Source organism: Crinia signifera, chromosome 1 (assembly GCF_055691185.1).
Source record: "Crinia signifera chromosome 1, ASM5569118v1, whole genome shotgun sequence".
NCBI lineage: Eukaryota > Metazoa > Chordata > Amphibia > Anura > Myobatrachidae > Crinia > Crinia signifera.
This window is the reverse complement of record NC_139217.1, coordinates 285825242-285850448: the sequence shown is the minus strand read 5'-3', so window position 1 is coordinate 285850448 and position 25207 is coordinate 285825242. Positions and strand designations below refer to the sequence as shown.

The window sequence follows — 25207 nt, the reverse complement described above, 5'->3', positions numbered from 1 at the left end:
GTCTTTAGGGGTGAGCTATTACCTGCAATATCCATTCTTCCAGGCATTCAAGATTCAGAGACCTTCCTAAAAATCTGCAAAGCTTCTAAATTATACCGCCAATCAAGCAGCCTAAAATTATCCCCTTTGCAAACCGTCTCTTTCCAGCAAGCAATTGTGTAAGCAAATGATCTAATCAGTGCCCATCTGCCAGTTTTCTTCATGCCAAAGCCTTCACTGCTGAAAAAGAACCACCAGGGAGGGATGGGGAAGCACCAACAGCTTTGCATCAATGGAAGAAAGTTGTATGGCACCAAAGCTGAAAACCTCTCTCCTGCAGTGGCTGTTCTGCGTATAAAAATTCCGACAGATCAGCAGTAACCTGGTCATTCACCCTGATGCACCATTGTAATCCGTGTAGATAGCATGCAAAAGTGGCAGCCCATGGCCATTACATCAGCATGCTCTTGCTTATAAGACAGATGATCTGCATTTAAGATAGAGGTGTTCCCATTTTCATAGAGCAGACTGTAACTGTAAACAAGGACTGAAGCACAGGAAAAACAAAAACGGTACTTGTTTCCTAGCACGGCGCCCACGATTTTCATCTTATGCCATTGTTTTGATCGCATTGCATGCAACCCGATTTTTTAATTGTACAGGCACCCTGATGGGTGATTACTATGTTAAATGCACCCCCATTGTTAACGCCACCCCCGCTATGAACGTCCTCTGACCTTTTTATACCCCCACTATCCACATCTGCGTTGAAATTTTAGTGCGGCGAGCGAAGCGAGCCACCGAGCCCGAATCGTGGCGAACGCAGCGAGCCCCGCGAGGGGACGCGGATTACTTCACATGAATTCCGCGTCCCCTCGCGGGGCTTGCTGCGTTAGCCACACTATATAAAATCAACTCCACGCCGACGTGGATAGTGGGGGTATGAAAAGGTCGGAGGATGTGTACCGCTGCACTCGCCACACTTCGGGTTGGCGTTGATAGTGGAGGGGCGTTAACAATGGGGGTGCATTTAACATAGTAATCACCCATCAGGGTGCCTGTACAATTAAAAATCGCATCGCATGCCATTGTAATGGCATGCGATATTAAAATTGTACAGTTCAGCTCTTAGGACACAAATCGGGTCCCATCGCATACCTTAATTAGTGGTTTGCGATGGCATACGACGGGCGCCGTGCCAGGAAACAAGTACCCTAAGAAATAAACATACTGTAGCTACTGTAACAAAAATGTCCCTTACTCCTAAAGAATTTTGCAGTAGGTGGCGTCGAGTAAGTAGATCCCTCCATCTTGAATTAGTGATCTGAGCTGCATTCTAGGATTCGGCAACAGATCACCTGCAAAACCATTAGCCACTTGTGACATATGGGGCTGCAAAATCTGGCCGCCAAAAATTAGAGATTGGCCTGAAAATGCCTATAGCGGCAAATCGGAGACTGCAGACGATATGCTACTAATATCGTAGTACAGGTTCTACAAATGAATAAAGAACATTGCTAATTTGCGTTACGTACACTCACTCCAACCCCATCTAAATAAGGCCCAATCCAGCTTTAAATGGCCTTTAACTTTCAGATCTTTACTCAGGCTGACCAAGGTTTACCACATAGAACAAGTGTGCCATGGGGCCAGATGTACAAAGCTTGAAAAAGTGATAAAATGGAGACTACAAAACTAACAGCCAATCAGCTCCTAACTGCCATGATACATGCTGTGTTAAAAAATGACAGAAGCCGATTGGCTGGTAGTTTATCACTCCCACCTTTATCACTTTAAGCTTAGCACATCTGGATTAGAGTCTGAAGTATCAGGTATGTGAAATGATTCAATGGGTAATGCAGCTATTCAATTGTTGCCTGAGTGCAACACGCGCAATAAATCATTATTAAAATACATATTTAAAAAAAAATAAGAATTTTTTCACCCAACCGATCTTCTGTCACTTTCGAAACAATTGAATCACCACTAATGGGCAATGCACCATCTGTAAAGCAATTTGCACATATACTGAAAAGACTTATATTAAGTACTAAATCTCTCACCCTTGCATAAAGGAAATGCGATGTCTACTAAACATTGTACAACATCACAATATTCCTGCATTAGTTTGATTGAAGCCAGACAATTATTCAAATAGAGTATTTAGCTAATGTCATTAAATGGTGTCCCACTAGGTTTTACATTTCTATACAATGGTACAGCCATTTCTGTTTCCACAAACTCCAATTCAAAGCCACGCAACAAAAAGGGGGGAAAAAGCCAATGTATGACCCTTATGAATAAAGTTCTTATTGTACAAGGTTCTGAACATATACAAACAGCAACAACTAAGTCATCGGATGTGTGCAATACAAGTCTAAGATAGCAGCTACAAATAGTGTGTAAACAATGCTTGCTTAAGCATTTTCTGGCACACAATCATACCCCTTTCCCACTGCACTTGTTTAACGGTATATTGCCATTTTTTTTCCATTTCAACACGTTTAAGGCTGCAGTGGGAAAGCGCCAGAGTTCATTTACCTGTTAAAGATATTCGGTATTTCAAAACATTTAAAAAGCCTACACATTTCAGAGCCGTTTTTTATGCAGTAAGAATGGCTCTGAAACGGTATTTAGTAAAAACAGACTACAGACCCGTGATAGGCTGTCCCCTGCATTCTGCCTTGAAACGTGTTCAGGGGATTAAACGGGTTGACTGATGTGAATGGTATTTAAACAGTATTTAAAACAGTAATGCCCCTTTCAGACCGCACTTAAAAACCGGTATTTTGCCGATTTGTTACCGTTTTAAAATGGTAATCTGTGCGGTCTGAAAGGTGCAGACCCTTTTTTGGAAATGTTTTCAAACACAGGGTCAAAGCCAGTTTTGCGGTCTGAAAGCAGCATAATCTACTGCAATGTAAAGGCTCAGACCAGTTTTAAATACAGTTTAAAAATACAGTTTTTTAAAACGTTTAGGCAGTGTGATATTAGAGACCCATTTTAATTCTTAACAAATCATTAGTTTTAGCCTCAAAGATTAGTAGGGAACATTCAGTCCTTTACGTATGCGTGTGGTGAAAAACATGAGAAATAGAAACATTTTAAGAATGTTATATTTCGCTCAACATACAACAGTACTCTTTTTGATGGTGCTTAAACTTATTTTACTGTATTAAGCGATCTGTCTATGTTATTATAGTGCAAAATAACCATCTAATTATACCTGTACTGAGTATTTTATTTATACACCACAGGCACACATTATGGCTGAGCACTCCCTACATATCCCCTTGATTATTCTCCCTAGAGGTCTGACATGCTTCATTATCAGACTATAGGGCCACATTTCAATATCTGTTCTTATGTCACCAAATCCTAGCAATTCAAAACCTAAACTGAATTATCCATGTCAAAGTTTCAATCACCATCAATACAGTCAATAGGACGGTTGTAATAGCATCCAAATTTAGGGGCCACGCAGGTTGCTAGCCAAACTCAATTTGTTTTGCTTTTAAAGAGCAAAATAGTTTACTAGGCAAAACCATGCCTTGTAAAAGTCCTAGTTTTTCTGGCAACCCACACGGCCGCTGAACTCAGATGCTATTACATCTGGCCAAATATATGGTGAACAGGCAGCCGAGAGGGGGGTACTAATTACCCGAGCCCCGGGCTTGCTGGACAGGCCCGGCAGGGGCCCTGGTCCAACCCCTCCCTTCCCCCTCCATCCCTGGCAGTAACAGCAGCACACACTTCTACAGCATGTGCTGCTGCTGAGTTTAGAGCTGGGGTAGCCAACTCCAGTCCTCGAGAGCTACCAACAGTTAGATCTCCTCACAGATTCACAAGTGAAGTAATTAGCTCCACCTGTGTATCTTCGAAAATGTTTCAGCTAGTAATGAGTGCACCTTTGCAGCAGCTAGGTTGTCTGGAAAATGGAAACTGTTGGTAGCTCTCGCGGACCGTAGTTGGCTACCACTGATTTAGAGTTTTTTCGCCCCCCTCTAAACATTTTGGGAGTGTGACCTAAGCGAGGGACGTTGACACACCTCCCACACTTAGCCCACGCACAAAAAATGTTACCGGGGCCCAGCATTCCTCTCGGCTGCCCTGATGGTGAAATGAAAATAAGATCATATTACTTTAGAATAGCCCAGAGAATCTGGTATTAAATCACTAAACATAGCATCATACCACTAATGAAGTAATCTGATGCGTGGCCAAGGTGTAGAATACCCAAACCATGCTAACACTATCTTCTTGAATATCTATAGGTTAAAAGGAAGAAAAAATCCCATTACTTTTGTCAATTTATTGCAGTTACCAAAACCACACTAATGGGGTGATTGAATTTTTTTGCATACCACTGCACTGGGCACCTGAAAGGGCAATACCAATAGGGTATGAGTGCTGTAAGAGTTTATCACTTCTGCTCAAACCCTCCTAAAACGGGTAGAAGAAATGTGCGTAAAGTTGTTTGTTGCTTTTGTGCACCCCCAGTATTTTTATGGTCGTGCCCCATATAGCGGGTTTTAAAAACAATTGAATTGCTCAGTCATGTGTCCATTACATAGCAGTATGCAGACAATTCATTCACCCGCCGGCCAACTGTTCTTCATTCTGCTATTCCTTCTGCCTGCTAAAGGACTGGATTCAATTGGTATAAAAACAATTATTATTTTTTCAACCAGAAAGGTTTCAAATACAGTTTAAAATTGTTGCATACCCGTGATCTTGTCCCTCACTAGCTTACAGGACTCTATTTCTCCAATGCTCCCAAACAAGCTCTTCAATTCTTCCTGTGTCATGTTCTGGGGAAGGTAGTTTACTATTAAATTGGTCTTGCTGTCCTCTGTATTGTTGGAGTCCACTGGTGATGAGCAGTTGTTTATAGTGTTTGGACAATTGCCTGTGTTATTGCATGTGGGACCATTGGACAGCTGTGTTTCCATGGCAGCAATTACCTGCTAACAAAACAGAAGATGGGAAGAGGGAGGAAGGGAAGAAAGAAAAAAAAATTCAACTACTTCATATTGACAAACCCTAAAACATTGTTAAAAATGTTCATTGCCACTTTCTCACTATTAGCTTCTATATATGTAAACATTCTTAAACCATTTACTTACACTTTTCTAGCACTTAGAAAATTATTGGCCAAGCGATGGCAAAAAATATTGCAGAGTACCTTTACTTTAATATTGCAAAGATTTTAAATACTCGTGTGACCATAGTCCTTGAAATTACTACTTTGTTGTCGTCAATATAGAGTATAACCTCTCCAAAACGTATAGCCATACACACATAATTTTGTTTAAAATGGTTTAGTTTAATTAAAGGAAGCATTTATAGCTTAAAAACGCCACTGCCTGATTAAAATGGTGATCTTTACTAGATTCAGATATTTAGAGTAGGAATGCTATTTTACACTGCACCAACATAAAATATTTAATATATTTGATAAAAAAAATCACTTTACTAATCTTGTTAATTTAACTAGTAGCACATGCCAAAAGTTAGGCAACACAACTCAATAACTGAAACAGCTGTAAAATAACTCAATGATTGACTCAAACTACCAAAAGGTTATATTTCATGACCTGTTGCATTTAAAAAAGGTAAAATAAAGACCTAGCAACTGAGGAATACTGTATAATAATAATGGTCATTGTCTATAAAACAAGCAGCATTCGTGTCAGATTGCAATCAGCAACTGTAACGATTTAGGTTCATAGGAAAGTCAAATGCTATTCTACAGCCTACAACAGTAAAAATCCTATGTGTATATGTATGAATACACATCCTAGATTATTGCTGGATAGCAATGCTTTTTATCACCTTGAGGTGTCGGTTTAGATAAGGCATTTCCAACTCCAACCCTTAAACCAGTCTTTGTCATTTAATTACTCATGCACCAGAAAACTGAATACTATATGATGGTACTAGGGGATGGGAATTGAAACCTATTGGTATAGATTACAACAAAAACACTTCATCCAATTTTTCTTGACACAAAGGGGTCGATTCAATTGTGCCAAGCACCCCTTGCTCAACTTCTAGCAGAGAAATTCAAATGTTTCACTGATCAGACAGCCATTAGTAGTTAACACGACTGCTACTGTATTAGCCAAGCAAAGTGGCTAAACCCATCTCCGCACCTCTAAAGGCTGGGAGGCAAAAAAATATGTGACTGCAGTATGTAAAGGGTGTCTGGTCAGAGAAACAAGTGAGCAGCTCCTATAGACTACCAGCAGAGGGAGCACTCCACATCCGAGATGCCCCCTAAACATCAAGAATCATCTATTGATTTACAATTATCCCACCTTCAGGAAATAAGTCTCAAGTAAAACATTCCAACCCATCAAAACAAGAAATAGTTTAATGATAGACTACAGATTAAACAAACATGCAAAACAATTGGTGTTTAAACTAAGTCCAATTACTCAGACTAGAGTATAATTTTAGACTTAAAACACAGCATTGCTTAAAAAAGAACTTTCACTGATGCCTGTAGGTATTACAATTGCAGAGCGTTTTTTACTTTAAATACTGCCACATTTTATACTGGCAACTAGTTTGATGGCAAAACAATTGCTTGGTGGAAAAGAATGCACCATACTGATATATAAAGAAGCTATACACTACTTGGCAAAATTATGAAATAAAGCATTATCATTGTCAGGTGGTACAAATTATATCTTAAGCCAGCATTCAAGTGAACAGCTGCCTCAGTCCGGGTGTGCTGAAATAATAGCTTTGCTCAGCTATGGGGCCATCTGCCCTGTATAAAATTATATTAAATGTTGGAAGTTTAACAGATTAATGAATTTTCCTTTTACAGGATCAACAAAAAAAGTGTTCACACAATATGGGGATAAGCATCTTCATTCAATTTGCATATCTATTTTACAGCACTGTGAAAACAGGCACACAGTTTAGGAGAAATGCATTTATTTTACTATAAAAAAAAAAAAAGAAGAAAACTGATCTTTGAGACAATACCAAAACATAAAAACCTCAACGAAAAAAAATAGGAAGCAGGAACCTTTGCGGATTCTGAAGCTGGGCATAGCTGTGCCCATCAATTATACAACTATGAAAATGTATTCTTACACAAAAAGGGGCCTAGGTTCTCAAACCTGTATACGTGTACCCCAAAGCATTTGTGATATATTTATAATCAACTGCAGTCAAAATTCAATTGACAATATAAAAAGTAGAACCTTTGCAGCAAGGAATTTTATTATTTAAACTAAATAAAATGCATTTTATAAAGATGCATTATGCATTTTAAGGATCACTTCATGGGGGGGGGGGGTATACTCATTAGGTATAAAAATGAAGCAGCTCTATTAACCCTTTTTGAGTGCCAAGTATATTTGTCAAAATTGGTGTGAAAATTGCCAAACATCATAATGACATGTAATGTTTACCTTATATAGGAAATATAATCTTTTTTGGTACTTGTGAGTTATCCGGGCTGCCGATTTTTTCATTGCGCCAGAAAAATCGCGTCGGTCGCGGCCATTATAACGGGCCGCGACGCGACTTCCCATAGACAGTAATGTTAAAAGACGCAATGGACCCGATTTCCCATAGACAGCAATGTTAAAATTATTACAGTAATGTTAAATGATGTGCAAAATAAAATGACAATGTGAAATGGGCCAATATGGCCATTTCACATTGGATATGTTTTAAAAAAAAAATGTTTCATGGCCCCGTTAACGCCACCCCGCTATTGACACCATCCCGAAGCGTGGCGAGTGGCGGCGGTACGCGTCCTCCGACCTTTTCATACCCCTACTATCCACGTCGGCGTGGAGTTGAGAATAGAAAGTGTGGCGAGCGCAGCGAGCCACCGAGCCCGAAGCGTGGCGAGCCCTGCGAGGGGACGCGGACACCTGTGAAGCCCGCGAGGGGACGCGTATACCTGTGAAGGTATCCGCTGCACTCGCAACGCTTCGGGCTCGGTGGCTCGCTGCGCTCGCCACACTTTCTATTCTCAACTCCACGCCGACGTGGATAGTAGGGGTATGAAAAGGTCGGAGGACGCGTACCGCCGCCCCTCGCGGGCTCGCTGCGCTCGCCACGCTTTGGGGGTTGGCGTCAATAGCGGGGTGGCGTTAACGGTGGTGGGGGGCCATGAAACTTTTTTTTAAAAAAATATATCCAATGTGAAATGGCCATATTGGCCCATTTCACATTGTCATTTTATTTTGCACATCATTTAACATTACTGTCATACATTTAACATGGGAAATCGGGTCCAGTAATTTTAACATTACTGTCTATGGGAAATCGCGGGCATCGCGTCGGTCGGGTGTCCTTAAGTTAACTAAACTTAAGGACAAAATCGGCAGCTCGGATAATTCACATGTACCTCTTTTTTTAACAACAGTTTTTATTTGAATCTATATAACAAATGTGAGGGAAGCTGGCATTTGTAGCCGATATTTTGTGCATCACTCACAGATGTTGGCACTCAAATGGTTAAGGAAGCTAGTAGATCTCCATTGCATGGACTATTTAGTTGAATGCTAGTTTGACTTGAAGTGTAAATTTATGGTTTGGTATGGCCTCGTTACACTAATTAAAAGCCTATATGCATATATTTAAATGAAAAATATCCCACAGACCCCAGTCCAAGGCTCTGCTGCCCACGAACCACTTCTAAGCAGAGAAGCCACATCACACAGTCTGACTGCCATGTTAGTTTGGAGTTGCCGTCTGCAATATGGACACAAAAAAAAAGTACTGCATGTTAGAATAACAAGGAAATACATGTCATTACAGTCATCCTTTCCTAGGGTATTTTTTTTTATCAAATACTATTGCAACCTGCTTTTCAACAGTGCATGTTCTATTTCAATATCATACCCAAATAAAAAAACTGTCATAATTTTCTAATATATTATGCATTTTTTGTTTTACCAGCCTGTCCATTGCACACCCCAACATTCTGTTGAAATTTGACTTTTGGGATGTTCCCTCAATGCTTCTGACTGATATTAATAAGCATTACCAAAAATCCGCAAGTGAAAACCCATTCTATGGGGAAATTAAAAGCAATGCACTGGAGGGCATCACTGCAATGCTCAGCTGCACACATATTGGCCTTATATGGTATGGCAGAACTTTTAATTTTACCATAATACCTCTATGGGTGCATGGGAAAAACCTACAACGCTAGCTGGTACAATGTGCTGCTCTAGGACTGCACATTTCGCCCATCGCACCAAATGGAATTCTTCCTTATGCATCTAGTATAATCAATTTCATTTGATTTTGAATGCCAAGAGTGTTTAACATATCACCACACATACAAGTGTGTTTACAACATATTGTAATTTTATACAATTCATGTCAACATGCCCACGATATTAAGTTGTATGACATCTCATTGCATGCGGGCATATGGCATGCGATGAGATTTTAAATTGTATAAGCCCCTATACGATTTTTAATTGTATAAGCGAGGGGCGGCGGTACGCGTCCTCCGACCTTTTCATACCCCCACTATCCACGTCGGCATGGAGTTGATTTTATATAGTGTGGCGAGCCCCGCGAGGGGACGCGCATAACTTCACATGTATTCCGCGTTCGCTTGCCACGCTTCGGGCTCGGTGGCTCGCCACACTATATAAAGTCAACTCCACGCCGACGTGGATAGTGGGGGTATCAAAAGGTCGGAGGATGCGTACCGCTTCGGGTTGGAGTTGATAGTGGGGACATTTAACATTGGAAACACCCATTAGGGTGCTTATACAATTTTAAATCGTATACCATTGTATATGCCATACAATGGCATACAATGCGATGGTATACAATTTAAAATTGTATAACATCGGCTGCCATCGCATAACATTGCATGCCTTATGGTATGCAATGCAATAGGCGCCGTGTAGGAAACAAGTACCGGAAAAACAATTAACCCCACACACACACATATCAGCATTAATATTTTTTTCTACCACCTAATTATAATGTAGACATTGAGGGGGGAATTTACTAACGGAAATTTGTAAAAATAAAAAGGTGTATTTGTATCCAGAAATACACTTATTTTTGACATTTACTATCCCGTAAATACGGCAATTCGTATTCGTATTGATGTTCTATCAATACGAATACAAATTGCCGTATTTTCGGGATAGTAAATGTCAATAATAAGTGTATTTCTGGATACAAATACACCTATTTTTTACAAATTTCCTTTAGTAAATTTCTCCCTGAATAACTATCTTTTTCCCCAATTAGTAAGCAGTCAGCAACTCTTGCTGTATGATGTCTCCAAACACAAAAAGTTTTGGAAACAAACATTTTTTACTATGGATAGCTCCCTCCCCGCAGCGCTAAATAAAGCAGCACCCTTCTCAGGCTCTACAGCACTGTTTTTCAACCACTGTGCCATGGCACACTAGTGTGCCTTGAGCTGTTCTCAAGTGTGCCCCCCAGATCTAGAGATGCCCAAACCAGTTTAAAGCCACCACCAGTTCAACTGTTATTTACTGGTCTCTTCTTTTCATGTAAAGGGCCAATGTACTTTATTTTTGTTACCTGTGGGGACCAGTGTGATTGTTTTTTATATGGGGGGCCAATAGGTTGTATTTTTTTCCTGTGTGGGCCAATGTGTTTTGCCCTGTGGGGATCTCATGGTGTGCCTTGGCAATTTTAAAATCTTATTTAGTGTGCCGCAAGGTAAAAAGGTTGAAAATCACTGCTCTATAGGCTTTCTCCGCCAACAACTGAATCTCTTGGCTGAAGCAGCAGCAGTGTTGCCCCAATCATGCTGGGGCCCCTCCAATAGCCTACATTCCATCCACAACTCTTCCAGTCAGCTCTCCGCACACAAAAAGCTGGAGCCCTACACATGAATGGAGGGACAACAGAAGCTGCAGCTCATTTAGAATGGAAGGAGGCAATTACTGCACTCAGTACTGTTTTCCATGACCAGCACCTTACATCTACAAGATTAATTTGTGATGGGAACCTAAAACAACGCATTAGGAGGCCAATTTGCAAAAGTGAGCGATCCCTGGGATCACATATTTTGCCCAGTTGCTAACCATCTATATTGCTTACCACAGGCCTGGCCAACCTGTGGCTCTCCAGATGTTGTGAAACTACAAATCCCATCATGCTTTGCCACAGTTTTGCTATAAGGGAGTGTTAAAATTGTGGCAAGGCATGCTGGGATTTGTAGTTTCACAACATCTGGAAAGCCACAGGTTGGCCTGTCCTGGCCTACCACATACAATCACACTCCAGTTCATTTCTGATTGGAGCCTATATACAATATTCAAATGTTCACACACTGGCAGCCACTAGAGGGAGCCCAACAGGGCAATTCAAAAGTAGCTCCATTCGGGCTACTGATGCCTGCATTTAGGCTCGCACTCTCTGAGGGTGGCAAGCTAAAAAAAAATGCAGGGGGAGTAGGATTGCTAATTGCACTGAGATCTTCTGTCAATTTAAATGGGAGATCATGAGCAACATGAAAATTGAATAGGGCCCAAAGAACCTACCAATATATTTTAGGAATGAGGGAGGAAACATTAGTATCTAGAGAAAACCTGCCAAAGCATAGGTTAAAAATACAAACTACACTTCTAGTCATGGTGGGGAATCAAACCCAAGACATTCACTTTAAGGTAGCAATGCTAACCATTACATGTACTACTATTTGTAATATCTGCCTGTTCACAAAACATTTACATGCTTTATTTAAATGCAATTGATTTTTTTTTTAGGCAGATATAGCACTAGGAGGTAGGGCCTCAAATGGTGGTAAAATCTGGAACTCAAGAAAATAGTGGAATTCTTGAGAAGGCTTAATTACTATGACTGAACATACAGCGGGATTAAACATGGTTTAGCATATTTCAATTTATCTAATTAGTAGCAAAACAGGTAGACCTTTATGGACAGATGCAATTAGCTGTAAAAATTACTGCAGGGTTTAAGCTACAGGCTATCTTTACTGCCCATGGTAAGCCTGCAACTAGACCTAAAGTGCAAACAGAAATGTAAGTAAACTACTGCTTCCATGCTGGTCGCAGGTGGTAAGGTAAATGCAAAGCTCAAAAACCTATAAGGGCAAATAAAGGCCCATACACACTGGGCAACTGAGCTGAAAGGTGCTCAAAACAGCCTGTTTGAGCGGCTTTCAGCTCAAAGCTACCCAGTGTGTATGGGAGTAACATCAGCAGATGAGCGGCTTTGAGGACTACTTTGAATAGCTCTGCGCTATGCACATGCCACCAATGTATATATTGATGGCACCACTGGCCACCAATAATGTTTATAATGCAGTAATATATACATTGCTGGCACATGCCAGCAATGTATATATTACTGGCACCACTGGGCACCAATGTTAATAAGCCAGTAATATATACATTGCTGGCACAGACCAGCAACGTATATATTATTGGTACCACTGGGCACCAATGATTACGTATTAGATAGCTATATATACATTGCTGGCAAAGTGTGCACCTGCAAACTCCTCCTCCTGCTTGCTGCACTACAGGTCTCAGCAGGTAGCACCAGGGTGTGCAGTTTAGGGCACCTCCCCCTGGGAACTTAATACTTCAAACATGGGGGTCAATTCAATGCAAAGTTAAAAAGCTGGGAAGAAAATCATATACTGAGGCAATTAACATTGTTTTGATTTGAATCAATCCCACGGTTAACTATTGCAGAGATAACCAATGACCAGATCTCTCTCCGTCCAACCCCGATAATTCAGATTCAGTTTCTCAAAATCCACAGGGGAAAGTGCAGTCTTTTACCTTGGGGATAGAGTTGTGGTCTGGTGGAGTCAGCACTAATAAATTTGAGAGAGGCAGGCTCCTCCCTGTCTATCCCCACCCAGACCCCAGTCTTAAAAAAAAAAACTGTGCAGCTGCCAAAGAAGCCCCCACCAAACCTGTGGAATGAGTAGAAATTCCATATGGAAGTAATTGAGAAGAATGTAGATAAGATTCTCGAATAATTAAGCAAATCCAGAAAGCTAAGGTTGACTTGGACGTCTGCCAACCCTTTTAAATGGCATCATACAGTACAAATAAGGAAAGAGATTTCCTGATGGAAGCTGTACATTTATGCATAATGCTTGGAAATCTAAGGAGGAAGAATCCCTAGACAGAACCAGAACTATGGGCTGATTTAGATGAAATGCCAATACAACTTTAGGGAAGTAATCCACTTGAGTACGTAACTCAGCTCTGTTAGTAACCAAGAAAGGAGATAGGCAGGACAACGCACTCAGGTCAGAAACCCATTGAGCCAGTGCTAAGGCCAGCAACATGACATTTTTCAAGACAACAGTCGTAGATCTGCGGACTCCAAAGGTTCAAAATCCTCTGACCGTTAGAAAGCAAAGACCAAAGTCAGGTGCCATGGTTCTGTAGAAGTAACAAAAAGAGGTTGCAAATGAAGAACTCCCTCTAAGAATGTATGAACCTCTGGAATGAGTGCCAGTCTATGAAAAAAGACGGACAAGGGCGAAACTTACACCTTTAAGGATCCTAAACAGAGTCCGGCTGTAAAACCAGATTTCAAAAATCCGTATCCATGCCAAGAAAGAAAAAAAAACACCTTTAGCAAATGCCAAGCTTAACGCCAGGCAATGTAGGCTTTCCAAGTGCGGTGGTAGTGGGCAGCCATGACCTCTTTCCTACCCCTTATCATTGGTATAATGGAGGTAGGAACACCACACTGTTTCAAAAATTCGGTCTCAACAGCCACACCATTAAACTAAGTAAGTCTCCATAGGTGCATGGTCCTAGCTGAAGCAGGTCTGCTCGTAGTGGGAGTCTCCAAGGGTTGTCTGCTAGGAAAAGATGGAGATCCGTGTACCACAATCTCTGTGGCCAGTCCGGAGCTATGAGAATTATGGACACAGACTCCCTCTTATCCGTTTGAGTAGCCATGGTAGCAGAGGAAACAGTGAACATATATACACTAGATTGGGCTCTGAACCCAGAGGTTTTTCCATTCTGTGGTTGTACACTCTCCTGGGTGGAGATCCTGGTGGCTCAAGTAGTCCACACCCCAGTTCTCCACACCTGGAAGAAAAGATCGCCGATAGGATGAGGGCATAGCGTTCCACCCATAAGTGGATTGCACAAACCTCCTTCGTCCCTCCCAGACTCTTTGTTCCCCCTTACCTGTTTATGTACGCCACTACTGTGGCGTTATCCTATTGAAGCTGGATTGCTTTCCCTCGGAAAGAGACTGCATGAACCGCTCTTAAATCCAGGGCATTGATAGGAAGGTGTGACTCCTCTAGGGACCATCGACCCTGAAAAGTATGACCCAGGGTTATTGCCCCCCGTCCTCGAAGGCGATCATCGGTCGTGACTAAAGTCCATTCCCAAATGCCAAACCGGTGACCCTGTAGGAGATGGTTCGTGTGGAGCCACCAGTGTAGCAACAATCTCATGTCCAGCTTCAAGGTTATTGTCCTGTGCATGTGAAGGCAAGATCCCGTCCACTGGGTAAGTAGATCCCACTGAAATGTTCTGATCGGAATCTCACATAGGGAAGAGCCTCGAAGGAGGCTACCATCTTTCCCTGGAACCTGATGCAAAGTTGAACTGACACATGGGCAGGTATTCAATGCGGCCGGCGAGGGGGTTAAACAGAGAGGATTGCAGAAAACCAGCGATCCTCGCTGTTTAACCCCTGCGCTGGCCGCTCGCTCTATTCAATGTTCTGGGGAAATCCTCGCTGTCACAGGACAGCGAAAATTCCACAAAACAGCGAGACCTGTGGCTAATGCAGAAAACTCGCTGTATTTAGCCGCATACACCAATTCCCACTGACAAGGTGAGTGGTGACAGCGAGCAGGAAGCTCTGCTCGCTGTCGCTGCTCGCCCACAGCATTGAATACCCCTTATGGGATGTACTCAGAACCTGTCTGACTAGGCCTTAGAAAGCCAAGATTTTGTCCATAGGAAGAAACATTTAGCTGTACAGTGTCCAACAGCAACCCCAGGAAGAGTAATCGCTGAGAAGGCTGGAGTTGCGACTTCTGAACATTCACAATCCATCAGTTTTGAATGAGGAACTGGTACGTCAGGAACGTATCCAAAACCAACTTGTCCTTGGAGGTTGCCTTGAGAAGGCCGTCCAGGTATAAACAATGGTAACTCCCTGAAGACGCATGCCATTATTTTTGTGAACACTCAAGGCACTGAGGACAACTGAAAGGAAGCGCTCAAAACTGAAACTGGAGGTACCAATTGGCAAATCAGAGGAATCTCATCTGCATGTTCCAATCTGGGAACCGCATCAAAGCGCACCTGATATCTAAGGATATCAGGAGCTCCCATAGCTCCAATCCGACAATCACTGAGTGAATGTTTTTTATTTTGATTCTGTGATACACAATGAAATTATTTAAATCTTTTAAGTTTAAAATTGGCAGAAAAGAGCAGTCTGGTTTGGGTACCACAAAGATTTGAGTAAATCCCTTTTCCTCTGATCCGGCGGAATCAGGACAATGACTTCCGATTGCTGAAGTTTTTGACTGGCGGAGCACAAGGCAACCCGTGTGGTCTCTAACACCGGAACCCATATGGTGAAAAATTAGTTTGGGGATGTGAATGCAAATTCTAGCCAGTATCCCAGGGACAACACCTGCAGAAACCAAAAATCCTTGCAAACCTCCCACCATGCATCCGAAAAGGTAAGAAGCCTTGCGTCCACCTTGGTAACCCCCCCAAGTGGCCTGGAAGCCTGTCATGCCACAGACTTTTCTGCTGTATAGTGTCCCAGGCAGCGAGCAGCATGGATGAGTCTGCGCCTTGTCACACTCGAAAGGTGGGAAAGATACCTCCAGATCCTGAAGGTTGGAGCCAGGACAGAGGATGGTAAAAAGGTGGATTTACCTCCTGTACCTTGAGAAATCAACTTATCTAGCTCAGGCCCAAATATGTGCGCTGTAAAAGTAAAAGCTTCAATAACCTTTTTTATTTTTGCCTCTGCCTGCCAGGAAAGCAGCCAATATTGCTGTAGCAGAAATTCATGTCGACAGACTAGCTGTTTCCGTGGCAGCCTAAACCAAATAACCTGATGCGTCCTCAATATATTGCGCTAGGTAATAAGTCAGCTGTCACACGTAGCCGCGACGGAGCGCGGCGGGTACAGTACTCACCCGTCCGCGCCCGCCGCCGGCTAGCGTGTGCAGGTCCCAGGCTGCGGCGTGCGAGTAGGGGCAGCTCCAGGTAGGGATGGCAGCAGGGGAGGCCGGCGTCGCCATCTTGGTTGAGGGCAGGAGACAGATTGGCCCAGAGTGGAGGTTCCCTCCTCTTCCTGCGCTGACAGCCAATGGCAGCCGCCCCCTGGGGATATAGGGGATCTGCCTAGGCTGTTCAGTGTCAGTGCAATGAGTCTTTGGAATCATTCACAACTCCTAGCTGTTTCCTGGATCCTGGCTCTTTCTCTCCTGACTCTGGTGCCTTGCTCCCTGCATCTTTCTACAAGGAAGTTTTCTCCTGACACCAATGCTGCAAGTCCTACCTAGTGCTTGTTCCTGCTTGTGTCCCAGAATTACCCTGCTCAGCTTTCCGCTGTCCTTCTTCATTCAACTCATTCATTCCATCATCTTTCAGTCATCCGGATCCATTTCTTCTATCATCAAATCAACCTCTTTCCGGATCTTCCTCTATGTACTCTGGCTCATCAAGTATACGTTTCCAGATTTACCTGCCCGTTACTAGTATTGTGCTGGACTCTATTTAAGTTATCCAACTGTCACTTAAAGAAGTATTTGAGTGAAGTTTATCATTTATGAAATCCGTTATTAAACCGGCACGTTTCAATCCTACTCCTCCTGGTCCGTCTCCAGTTCCTGTGCACCACACGACTCCATCCAGCCCTTTAGCCGTGACAGTTTGCACTGACCCGATGGAATCGGGTGAAGCACAGGCCTCCATGACGGATGTTCAAGGCATCATGGCTCGCTTGGAACAAGTAGAGGCTACCCAGCGTCAAGTGGCTCAATTCCTCCAGACCTTGACACCACCTCAGGTGGCTCCCTCAGTTTCGGCAGCACCTACCTCCGGAGCTTCGGCCTCTGCTGCTTCTCCGGGGCCAGCTGCTCCTCACCATCTGCAGCTGTCAACCCCCAGTAAATATGACGGGTCCCCAAGGGGGTGTCGAGGATTCCTGAATCAATGTGACGTCCATTTTACCCTCCAGCCTTCCAATTTCCCCTCTCCCAAGACTCGAGTGGCTTACATCGTGTCCCTACTGGCGGGCCCAGCCCTGGAGTGGGTGTCCCCCCTCTGGGAGCGTGCGGATCCCATCCTCAACAACTATGAAGAATTTGTGGCTTCCTTCCGTCGCATCTTCGACGAGCCTGGCAGAGTGTCCTCCGCAGCCACGGAGATCCTAAGAATTCGTCAGGGCAGTCGCCCAGTGGGACAATATGTTGTGCAATTTCAAACCCTGGCTTCCGAACTCAGATGGAACGAAGAGGCTCTCGTCTCTGCCTTCTGGAACGGCCTAGCCGGCCGCATCAAGGACGAGTTAGCAACTCGCGATTCTCCTTCCACCCTGGCTGAACTCATTTCATTATGTAACAAGGTCGATCTGCGACTCCAAGAACGCCAACTTGAGAGGAATCGCTCTGATCGCCTTCGCCCTCGATTCCCTTCCAATGTCGCACCCGCTTCCAGACCAACCCCGCCTCCTGCGGTGTCAACAGATGAGCCCATGCAAATCAACCGCTCTCGTCTTTCTCTCGAAGAGAAGTCCCGAAGACGGCGAGAGAATCTGTGCATGTACTGTGGCTCCTCAGCTCACCTGTTGGCTTCCTGCCCGCTGCGGCCGGGAAACGACCGCTCCTAATCTCCACGAGGGAGGTCCGATTAGGAGTCTTGCTTCCATCTCCCTCTTCTTCTGATTCCACCATTCCGGTTACCCTTGTGTGTCCCCAAGGGAGAAAAAGAGTTCAGGCCCTATTGGACTCTGGGGCAGCGGGAAATTTCCTTTCGTCTTCTTTTGTCACCCAACATGCCCTGCCGGTGCAACCCCTGGATCATTCGCTGGTCCTCACTGCAGTGGATGGGAGTCGAATTCGTAGTGGACAAATCACCCATCAGACCACCCCGGTGACACTGCTCATAGGAGCTCTACATCAAGAGACCCTCGAATTCTTCATTCTTCCACAGTCCTCACATCCAATGGTCCTGGGCCTTCCCTGGCTCTCTAAACATAACCCACACATCGATTGGACCAATATGGAGGTCAAGGCCTGGGGAACAGATTGCCAGTCTACCTGCATTCCTCAGATCCTTCCGGTCTACCAGACCCATCCACAACATGAGGATAACTGTCCTTCATCCTCTTCAGCTCCACCCTTGCCTATACCCGCACCATACCGTTCATTTACAGATGTCTTCAGTAAAGGAGGTGCCGACACCCTGCCTCCTCACCGTCCTTGGGACTGCCCGATAGAACTGGTGGCCGGGAAATTCCCTCCTCGTGGCCGCATCTATCCTCTGTCGCTACCCGAGACTGAGGCCATGTCCTCGTACATTCAAGAGAACTTAAACAAAGGTTTCATTCGACCATCTACTTCTCCGGCCGGGGCCGGGTTTTTCTTTGTGAAAAAGAAGGATGGCGGTCTTCGGCCATGTATCGACTATAGGGGCCTGAACGACATCACCATTAAAAACCGCTATCCCTTACCCCTTATCGCAGAACTATTCGACAAGATCAGAGGGGCGGCAATCTTTACTAAATTGGACCTGCGAGGGGCCTACAATTTGATCCGGATCCGTCCAGGTGACGAGTGGAAGACGGCTTTTAATACGCGCGACGGTCACTATGAATACCTAGTGATGCCCTTCGGCCTTTGTAACGCCCCCGCCGTCTTCCAACAGTTTGTAAATGATATCTTTCGGGACTTGCTGTACCACTCCATCGTAGTCTATCTAGACGATATACTCATCTTCTCTCCAAATCTTCAACTTCACAGACAGACAGTGTCCGAAGTCCTACGACGTCTTCGCCAAAATCAACTGTTCTGTAAGTTGGAGAAGTGCGTTTTTGAGGTCACGTCCATTCCATTCTTGGGTCACATTCTCTCCGCCACTGGGATAGAGATGGACCCAGAGAAGGTGAGAGCCATCCAAGACTGGGCAGCCCCCACAACGCTCAAAGGAATTCAGAGATTCCTAGGGTTCTCAAACTATTACCGGCGATTTATCCGGAACTTCTCTACTATCGCTGCTCCCCTCACTGCTCTCACTTGCAAAGGAGCTGATCCAAGCCGATGGTCGCCCGAAGCATCCTCTGCCTTCCAGCAGTTAAAAAGAGCATTCGTGACGGCACCAATCCTCCTCCAACCAGACCTCGACAGGCCCTTCATTCTCGAGGTGGACGCATCCTCGGAAGGGATCGGGGCCATCTTGTCACAAAAAGGTGAGGATCAAGAATTACACCCTTGTGCCTTCCTCTCCAAAAAATTCCTTCCGGCAGAGAGGAATTACCCCATCGGGGAACAGGAGTTGCTTGCAGTCAAGGCTGCGTTAGAGGAGTGGCGATACCTTCTGGAGGGGGCACGGCATAAGATCACCGTGTATTCAGACCACAAAAATCTGTCCTTTCTTAAACAGGCTCAGTGCCTTACTGCCCGCCAAGCCCGTTGGGCGATGTTTTTTGAACGCTTTGATTTCCAAATTAAATTCCGACCTGGAACCACGAATACTAAGGCGGACGCTCTATCCCGCTCCTTTGAGACGACTTCTGACCTAGAGACACCTCCTCGTCCAATCCTCGATCCGGTGGTCTTCGCCCAAGTAACCATACAGCCATCTCCTCCTCCAGGTAAAACGTTTGTTCCCCCCGAACTCCGCAAGAAAATATTGACATGGGCACATTCTTCCCGCTTCGCAGGGCACGCAGGAGCACAAAAGACCTTGATGTTCCTGTCACGTTCTTATTGGTGGCCAACCATCCGCCACGACGTAACCAACTTCGTCACCTCTTGTGTGAGATGTGCACAGAACCATGGACCCATCTGTCAATGGACTTCATTTGTGAACTACCTCCCTCAAAAGGTCATACTGCAATCTGGGTAGTGGTTGACCGATTCTCTAAAATGGTCCATTTTTTCCCACTAAAAGGTCTCCCCTCTGCTCCAGTACTGGCCCAGCTGTTTATCTCAACCATTTTTAAACTCCACGGACTGCCCAAAGAGATTGTATCCGACCGCGGAGTACAGTTCGTTGCAAAGTTCTGGAGAGCTCTCTGTGCCGCGGTACAGGTCAAACTCAAGTTTTCCACTGCCTTTCACCCCCAGACCAACGGCCAGACAGAACGGGTGAATCAAGACTTGGAGGCCTTTATCCGACTGTTTGTCTCGTCTTCCCAAGATGACTGGGTGGATCTTCTCCCGTGGGCAGAATATATGCATAACAACTCCTATCACTCTTCCTCCGGAACCACTCCCTTCTTTACAGTATTCGGCAAACATCCACGGTCTCCGGATTTCTCAGAATTATCCTCTTCCGAAGTTCCCGCAGCAACCACTTCATTACAACGCTTTGCTAAAATCTGGTCAGAAGTCCACACCGCTCTTCTTAAATCTTCCGCCCGATACAAGAGGATGGCAGACAGAAAAAGAAGGGCAGCGCCCCGATTGAAAGTCGGAGACCGGGTATGGCTGTCTACCCGCCATATACGCCTCCGTCTGCCCTCTATGAAGCTGGCTCCTCGGTTCATTGGGCCATACCCTATCATCCAAGTCATTAATCCGGTCGCTTATAGACTTCAACTTCCTCCTTCCCTAAGGATTTCGAATTCCTTCCATGTGTCCCTCCTCAAGCCTTTAAGGTTGAACTCTTATCAAAATAGGATTCCCAAACCGCCCAAGATTAACTCTGAGAGTGGGGCTGAATTCGAGGTAAGACGCATTATAGACTCTCGCTGCCGCAAATCTCGTACCCAGTATCTGGTGGAATGGGTTGGGTTTGGTCCCGAAGAGAACTCTTGGGTGGATTCCATTGATCTTCACGCTCCGAAGCTGATAAAGCAATTTCTTCAGAGAAATCCTCACAAGGCCCATAGGCGCCCTGGGGTCACCCTGAAAAGGGGGGGTACTGTCACACGTAGCCGCGACGGAGCGCGGCGGGTACAGTACTCACCCGTCCGCGCCCGCCGCCGGCTAGCGTGTGCAGGTCCCAGGCTGCGGCGTGCGAGTAGGGGCAGCTCCAGGTAGGGATGGCAGCAGGGGAGGCCGGCGTCGCCATCTTGGTTGAGGGCAGGAGACAGATTGGCCCAGAGTGGAGGTTCCCTCCTCTTCCTGCGCTGACAGCCAATGGCAGCCGCCCCCTGGGGATATAGGGGATCTGCCTAGGCTGTTCAGTGTCAGTGCAATGAGTCTTTGGAATCATTCACAACTCCTAGCTGTTTCCTGGATCCTGGCTCTTTCTCTCCTGACTCTGGTGCCTTGCTCCCTGCATCTTTCTACAAGGAAGTTTTCTCCTGACACCAATGCTGCAAGTCCTACCTAGTGCTTGTTCCTGCTTGTGTCCCAGAATTACCCTGCTCAGCTTTCCGCTGTCCTTCTTCATTCAACTCATTCATTCCATCATCTTTCAGTCATCCGGATCCATTTCTTCTATCATCAAATCAACCTCTTTCCGGATCTTCCTCTATGTACTCTGGCTCATCAAGTATACGTTTCCAGATTTACCTGCCCGTTACTAGTATTGTGCTGGACTCTATTTAAGTTATCCAACTGTCACTTAAAGAAGTATTTGAGTGAAGTTTATCATTTATGAAATCCGTTATTAAACCGGCACGTTTCAATCCTACTCCTCCTGGTCCGTCTCCAGTTCCTGTGCACCACACGACTCCATCCAGCCCTTTAGCCGTGACATCAGCTGTCGGTCTGTTTTCCATTATACTGGTAGCCATCTCACCTGCCAATTTTTCCACAGCCTTACTGACCTGTGCAAGGTCGGCTGTAACAGAAAGCCAGAAATGGTTTAGATGGCTTTCAGTGAGGCTTCCAATCTGCGACCTGGAGCCTCTTTTAGGGTCCAGGATTGTGGTACGCTTTGACAATCTAGACAGATTTGTCCACTGGGGGAGGAGTCTCCCACTTAGCCTCAATTCCTGTGGAAAAGGGTACAACAACCTTAGGGCTATAGCAACAGAATTAAAGCAGGGTCACGGCAGAATGGGCCCCACTTTACAAGCTGTGGGGCCCATTCTGCCGATAACGGCTGTGGATTGTCGCTATCCCGGCCGCAGATCGACAATCCACTGCTATTTTTGCGGTCACGCCCCCTTTATGCCGATCAGCAGATGGGACATTGAATCCCGCCTGTCGTTCAGCTGTCGGGCTGACCGCAAACGGTCCAGGATCACGGCTGTCAGGGGGGATCGAATGAACACTAATCACTGCTGCGCCACTGTGCACTGTGGTTGTCTTTAATGTTTAAATGTGTTATTGATTCTAGTTGTATTAAGGAGGGCATTTACCACCAATGATACTATATAGTTAAATGCACAATGTTAATATATCAGCACCTTTTTTGAGGTGGTCTTACTTGGGTTTAGTTAAACTTCAATCATTCACCTACATGACTGAAGTACCCACAACTGCCCATTCCATTGCTTCTGTCTCCTCTCAGTAGAGAAGATGTACTAAGCCTTAGAAAGTTATAACGTGGCAAGAGAAAGTACCATTCAGTCGCTGTCATTTTTCAAACACAACCTGTAACATGGTAGTTCGAGAAATGACATAACAGTCAATTTGCTCCTTACTACATTTCCACATAAATTGTGGCAACATCCTACAGTATAAATGCAAATTGAACCCTTCTGTATCACAATTTCTTCACTTGGTACAACTCAAACTTAACATGAGGAAACAGGCAACCCAACCCTTTCACTGTGTGGTCAGTTAATGGTATTAGCCATTAGACAATGCTGTGGTTTGCGGTTTTCACCTGGCTAACATACAGGATCATCACTATGTTGTTACCATCTCTAGGGTGCTATCTCCCTAATGATCATAATAACCCACTAGATATTATTAAAGAACCATATTAACAAAATACATTGTTAATTGTTGTTAATACATCTCAACATAACATTGTACACCATCCAGCCAAGTGTAGTAAAGGGAAAATGCCAAGTAGAAAACAGGATTCAGAAACAAAGAAAAAACTAAAATATAAAAGTTATGGCTAGACTTATTCAACAATACCACCACAATAATCAGAGGTAGAAACTAATAACATTTGTTTTTTTAGGGATGATTAATCCTTTAGATGCCAAGGGAATTTGTCAAAATAAGTGTAAAGATTGTCACGCAAAACTGTTTATTAACCCTTTGAGTGCCAACATTGCTGTGAGAGATCCTCACAATAACTTTAAAAACGCAAGCTTGGCTCACAGGGACTGTTCTTTTTGGGTGCAATATTTAACAAAACATCAATTAACTTGGCTGTATCTGTATGTAATTATAGATCAAGAACAGTCGGAGTGAGCGATGCTGTCATTTTTACCAGATATTTTGTGAATCGCTCACGGCAACATTGGCATTCAAAGGGGTTAAATTAGCTGCTTGGTTAGAAATAAACAAGCAAAGTTTCCCCATATACTAATAGGTAAGTCAAGAAAAATGCTTCATTTAAGTAAATTTTTCTCTGGTTACAACTACAATAAAGTTTATTATGTCCCGATATGTTTACCCTTTTTATTTTATATGCTCAATGTGTAGTTGAGGATTTGGTGGCCACTAGCCCCTCTATCCTCCCGCCATCCCCTCCCCTTTAGAATTCTGGGTGAAGCATTTCTATTTTGGTGCCTTACTACGAGTCAAAGTACCCCCCCCCTACTGGCAGTCTATAGTAGTGGGCATATATAGCAGCTATACAGTTGTTGCGCCAATCAGACACCTATTACTCACAACAACCTTTTTTTTTCCCACAGCACCCGGTCAGAAAATTTTTTTATGGGTTTCAAGTCTGTAGTTTGGGTGCCCAGAGCTGATGTCTGGATGCATATGCTGGAAAATAGACCAGTTTAGCCACTCAAAGCTTTCAGAGGGCATATGATCAGACCAATAATTGTTAAGGTGCATACACACTGAACAATTTTTTTGACCAATTTGTTTGAAAGACATTTCCATTGAACCTAGTGTCCTGGCTGAAAGATGTTGACGAAAGATATTGACGACAGACGAACGATAATGCGCATACACCCCATAGAGGTCATCCTTACTGAACATTGAAGATCAACAAGTGGCCCTCAGTATGTGGGTTTTCAAGACTTCTGTTCTAATCTTCAGATACAATGTTAGGTAATTTAAAACACATTTGAGGTAAAACTGCACTTTAGCCTGTAAGCATGTGGTTTTTACCTCTAATATACTGTAGTGTTCTTCAGTTTAATTTTAGCCATGTCCCAAAAGTCACATGAATTGGCTCATCACCTACTATAGCCAGTCACATGGACACTCTTATGGAATAGCAAGTGTCATTTCTATTGACCAAATCCATTGTGCCATTGGAATGTAGATTATTTTTTCCCCACCAATGTGAACAGGAAGCATCATTAACAGTCACTTTTCACACAAAGCATATGATAAATCTTTTGTATTATAGGAAGGGAAATATCATATACCTCCCAATAAAACTTTGCAATTCTTACAGATTTTTTGGTACTTGTGTACAAGCACGGCACCCACGATAATTAGTTGCCCAATTTTTTATCGCATCGAATGCCATACACCCGATGGCATGTGATGCGATTTTGACCCATATACGATATTAAATTGTATAAGCACCCTAATGGGTGCTTACAATGCTTAAAGGCACCACCAGGCCACCCCCCAAGTATAAACGTGAACCGGAAGCGTGGCGAGCGCAGCGAGCCCACGAGGGGTGGCGGTACGCGTCCTACGACCTTTTCATACCCCCACTATACACGTCAGTGTGGAGTTGATCATATAAAGTGTGGCGAGCGCAGCGAGCCCCGCGAGGGGACGCGGATACCTGTGAAGGTATCCGCGTCCGCTCGCCACGCTTCGGGCTCGGTATCCACGCCGATGTGGATAGTGGGGGTATGAAAAGGTCGTAGGACGCGTACCGCCGCCCCTCGTGGGCTCGCCACGCTTCGGGTTCATGTTTATACTTTGGGGGTGGCGTGGGGGTGCATTTAAGCATTATAAGCACCCATTAGGGTGCTTATA

At 44.3% G+C, this 25207-nt stretch overlaps 1 protein-coding gene across 7 annotated transcripts in view; it reads right to left on the bottom strand.

Moving 5' to 3' along the window:
* The window catches only part of ELAVL2 (ELAV like RNA binding protein 2), a 230077-nt gene that overhangs the window by 101675 nt on the left and 103195 nt on the right, over positions 1-25207 (bottom strand). For 4 of the 7 annotated variants that reach the window (XM_083185274.1, XM_083185266.1, XM_083185310.1 and 1 more), the window contains exons 2-3: positions 8616-8706; positions 4706-4946 (exon numbers count right to left, since the gene is read on the bottom strand). In XM_083185274.1, the coding sequence (XP_083041400.1) occupies positions 4706-4946; positions 8616-8687 (313 nt within the window). In that variant the 5' untranslated portion in view covers positions 8688-8706. The remainder of the gene's footprint in view (positions 1-4705; positions 4947-8615; positions 8707-25207) is intronic. The other 3 variants (XM_083185291.1, XM_083185283.1, XM_083185301.1) reach the window with 2 other exon arrangements.